This window comes from Kryptolebias marmoratus, linkage group LG21, assembly GCF_001649575.2.
Source record: "Kryptolebias marmoratus isolate JLee-2015 linkage group LG21, ASM164957v2, whole genome shotgun sequence".
NCBI classification, from domain to species: domain Eukaryota; kingdom Metazoa; phylum Chordata; class Actinopteri; order Cyprinodontiformes; family Rivulidae; genus Kryptolebias; species Kryptolebias marmoratus.
Genome location: NC_051450.1, coordinates 4,556,138 through 4,560,969, shown reverse-complemented (window position 1 = coordinate 4,560,969; position 4,832 = coordinate 4,556,138). Strand labels below are relative to the sequence as shown.

General features: G+C 37.1%; 1 protein-coding gene across 3 annotated transcripts in view; it reads right to left on the bottom strand.

The window, feature by feature from the left end:
- LOC108248026 (kinesin-1 heavy chain) overlaps positions 1-4,832 on the bottom strand; it is a 24,526-nt gene that overhangs the window by 14,868 nt on the left and 4,826 nt on the right. For all 3 annotated transcript variants that reach the window (XM_017436476.3, XM_025010635.2, XM_017436477.3), the window contains exons 7-9: positions 3,911-3,998; positions 2,194-2,318; positions 948-1,052 (exon numbers count right to left, since the gene is read on the bottom strand). In XM_017436476.3, coding sequence (XP_017291965.1) covers positions 948-1,052; positions 2,194-2,318; positions 3,911-3,998 — 318 coding nt within the window. The remainder of the gene's footprint in view (positions 1-947; positions 1,053-2,193; positions 2,319-3,910; positions 3,999-4,832) is intronic.

Below are 4,832 nucleotides of genomic sequence, written 5' to 3'. Positions count from 1 at the left end.
GGATTTGATAACGACGCACCAAAGAGGATCTCTACCTTACGCTGTAAAGAAAAAGAAAACTGACAGATTTATGATCATATATTTGAGTTAATAATGAAATAATATATGGTTATTTATTTAAACTCATATTCTGGCCACATTATATTGAATTTTTGTAAAAAAAAAAAAAAAATTTTTGTTTTTTTTGACACCAAAATTATTTAGGGGGGCTTGAAAACATTTTAAAACATTCTAAAACAGGCCTAGTGACGCCACTGTCTGCAGGTATGATCTGAGAGGAAGAGTCTCTTTAAAACAGAACAGACTTAATGTTGGTTTTACACAATAATGTGTCAACTTTGAAGCTGAGAAAATCCCTAGTGCACAGACTCTGGTTCCAAAATTACAACATGGCAGCCCTCAAAACTGCTCCTGCTGGCTTCCATTTCCAACAATGAGAAAAGGTGGAGACACTGGATCTATCATTATACAGTACCTATAAAAAGTATTCCCTCCTTGGACACTTTACACTAATATAACTCTTATAAATCACTCATGGTTAATATGAATTAGCCTTTTGACAAAAATAAAAAATAAAAACAAAAACCTCTTTGTAGAAAACAAATCTCTACAAAGTAATGCCGGTTAAAATATATAATGCTATATATAAGGTAAAATACTTGATTGTCTAAAGGCCCCCCTCACACACACATACACACACCTTTAAAGTGACTCAGAGAAGATGACTGAGAACTACGAGTCAGGGGATGGAAACAAAAGGATTTCCAGTGGAATGGGAATCTACCAAGAGCAGGCCATCCTCACAAACTGAGTGACCATGAAGAATAATAATGATGACACCTGTGAGGTTCAAGCTTCAGCAGGTGAGTTCGTATACAGCTGTTTCACATGTTAGTTTAACATATTTTCATATCTGAAAACATTAAACAAACATGGAGATCTCTCACCGATCCCTCTGCCAGAGCTGAGATGACATTTCCCAGTGATGACAAGGACTTGTTGATCATCTTTGCTTCATCCAGAACTGTGCCCTCTGCTCCAGTTTTACCCACCTTTGAATCACAAACACAGTTCATGTGAAAAGCAAGCTCTCAACGGGAAAAAGGTTATTAATATTACAAAAGTTGCTTTTTTTAAATTATAGAACCAGTACTCACAACCTGACATGACTCATAAAAATACAGTGGATTAGAACAAAAATAAAAATGACAATAATTATATGGAGTTATTAAAAAATATTCTAAACCTTAAAAATCCAACAGAGCACTATCAAGCCCATTATTAGGAAATAAAACGATGATGCCAGAGGATCATCCACCAAAGCTCTTGGACCAGATAAAGAAGGCATTAATCAGAGAAACATCCAGGAGACCAAAGATACCCCTGATGGAACTGGTCAGCTTTTCTGTAGAAATGTGAGGATCTGTTCATAGGAGCACAACAAGGGCTTCACAGAAGAGTGGCAGGACAAAAAAGGCAGATTTTGCCAAAAGGCATATTAAAGACTCTGCAGACATGTAGAAGGAGGTGCTGTGGGTAAATGAGTAAAAGGGAACGTGTCACCTTTCATCCTGCTGTGTATACCCTGCCCACAGTGAAGGACGACAATCACAAGGAAACTGATCAAAGTTGAAGATAAGATGGATGCAGTAAAATGTAGAGAAAATTCCTCAGGGAAACCAGTTTGTATCTTCCAGAGGCAAAGGTTCACCTTCCAGTAGAACAATGACCCTAAACACACTGCTGACTCATCACTCCACTTGTTTAAGGAGAAATTATTAAACGTCCTGAAATAACCAGACCTCAAACCAACTCTAAAGATGTATCATAACAGAGAATCTCTCATTTTTCATCCTCAAATTATTTGAAGATGCAAACTATTTTTCATCCTCAAAGTGGTAGATATGTTGTGTAAATTAAAAGACACAAAACCCTAAAATTGTTTATACAAAAAAATCTGGGTAGTAAAGCAACAAAAAGGTTGTTAGCAAAGGGGGCTTAAATAGGTTTGCATCCCTGTGCAACTAATTACCCCATAAATTGAAATACTGCTTATAAAAAAGCAACCTTTAAATCATATTATTGTGTCACGTGGCAACTCTACTGCAAATGATTAAAACGGGAAAGAAATGCAAACACAAAACTTCCAAAGAAGGAAGAAAGAGATTGAAGAGGAGCAAGACAGTGTCATACCTTTTCACTCCCAGCTAGATCCACCAGGTACAGCTTGCCAGTTAGTTTCTGCTCAGTCTGTGTGTTTTCCTGCTTGATGTTGATGAGAAAAATGCTGTGACTCCTGGAGCTGTGCTCGTTCATGTCTGAAACACACAGAGAAGCATGATTGCACAAACACACACAAACACACACAAACAGGTCCAAACAGAAATCCTGCTAGTGGTAAATGATGAAAATTAGGACAGAGAACTTCAGTCTAATGCTTCTTCACCAACAAAAGTGATGTTAAAGGGACAGTCTGGTCACTTTTGAACCAATGTTTTACCAATCAGTCTTCAAAAGTTGATCGAGCACGGAGTATGGAGAAAATGGCTCAACTGTATGTCCAAACTAAGCTAAGAGCCTTATTTGAATTGAATTTCAGGTTTATAAAACAACCTTTTCTCAAAAACACCAGTGTAAAAACATTACATTAGGTAATTAAGGAAACTTTTAGACAGATTAGATGTGCTGACACATTCAGCTCTACGCTCCACATACAGCAACAAACAAAACTCTCCTCCCAAAGTCCATCATTGTTTTCATACCAAAAATAGGACCTTTTTATACCAAACAATGATCATTTTAAATATGAAAATAAATTCTGAAATTCTGAGCTTTTCATTCTGCTAACAGGCAGACAAACCTACACTCACACACACACCCACAGGCAAAAACATTATTGCCCATCTAGATCTAAACTTGATGCTAAGTATAAAACACAGATGTTTCTTTTTAGGCGGAACTTCAGTAAAATGAACTTAAACATGATTCTAAAAGGCTCTAGCTGCCTGGTTTATTCAGAGGTATAAGGTTCCTTATAAACAGTACAAACAGAGTATGGGGGGGGGGGCATTTGTTCAGGCCAGACTAATGAGGCGTAAACAGTCTTTGCTCAGCACACATTTGATTGTTTTTAGGCTTATGAAACTATTTTTCTCAAAAATGACATGCCAGTGTGAAAGAACAATACGTGCTAATAATAAACCTCTAGACTGTTGCATGACACTGTTTGTTTAGTTTGTTGCTATTTTGTAAATTCAACAACATTTGTGTAACTGTGCCAGTGTATGAGTGCTGAGCATAGACCGAGTTTTTGCTAATGAATCTAAGAGGCACATATAGTCAATCCAAAGGTTTACTCAACTACTGGACTGATACACTCAGCAGCTTCAGCCCAATCAGCTAACACACTGTCTATCTATGCTTAGAAACGCTGAAAACAAAATAAAAAGGTGAATCCTTTAGCTGTCAGCCTAGCCTGGACAAAGACTTTTTTCTGCGTACTCTGTTGTCCATGACTGATGACATGACTAATGAGGTTCAACTATTAATAATTGATAGACAGAACATCACATCAAAAACACCCAGACCATGTCCTTGGAGACTTAGTAAAAAAAAATCAGTTTAAAGACCTTTTTCTTTCATTGCAGAAGTAAACATTTGTAATGTTGTCATTCCTTCTTACAGTCCTCACAAAGGACACCAAGCATTTAGACATTTTAGGTGTTGTTTTGTTTTTAAGATGTCCAAAAGTACAAGAACTTTCTACCAATTTCTTCTTGGGGACTGGTCAGGAAACAACAAGAATCTGATGAGTTAAACCCAACCAGCGCCCTGGCTGATGGGAGTGTGGTGGCAGTCAGGAGACTTGGTGAGGCTAAACCCATGAGAGGCACTCAGTGTACAAACTTACTTGTGACAGCCACGTGTCTGTTGTTTTTGCCTTCATCAATGGCGTCCATGACTTCCTCAGGACTGCACACAAAACGCTCGGTACACCCCTGAGGACAAATGCATAATACAAGAAAAACTCTGTTCACTAATTGCACAACAGAGTGGCATAACAGAGAAAAGCTTTTTACCAGATAAAGACATGTTACCTCAGGAAAATAGGCTAATAGGAAGATTTGTGTAAAGAAAGTGGCTTTAATACTTGATCTTCTCAGTTTTGTTTTCTTTTATCACCTGATCATATAAATGCTACATAACAACCAACACAGGGCAAAATGAAACCCATTACAAACTAAACTATGTAAGGTTTTATTGAAGTGCTTTTCATTTTTCCTATCATAACTAAGTCATATAAAATGAAAGGCCTCATGCTCAGAGTATGTGTGAATGACTTAGATCAATATCTGTAAAACCGACTGAGTTACAACCACTTCTGTTGGTTAATCTTAAATTAGACTGACTCCAAAAGTTAATCAGTTGTAAATGTACATTGAATAATTACTTTGGAAAAGTTTTAAAATCTATGTATGGGTGCTGGGGATTGGTTTTGGCTACTACCACACAAACTTTTAGTTCAATATCTGTAGAATTGACTGAGTTGAAGCCATTTTTGTGTTTTTTAAAGTCAGTTCAAGGTGGCAGCCACCTAGAATTGGGCTGACTCCAAAAGTTAATCAGTTGTAGAAGTTCACCCAGTGATAAACTTCTGCAAGTTTGATTAAAATTTGTCAAGGGGTTCATGACATTATTTTGGTAATAGACAGGCACATGAACACACACAGACAGACACAAGCAGAAACATTACCACATTAAACATTTTTTTTTTTTTTTTTTTTTCTGCTCCTGGTGGAAGGCGGACGTGTTTCTTTTCTCTCTGTCTCTCT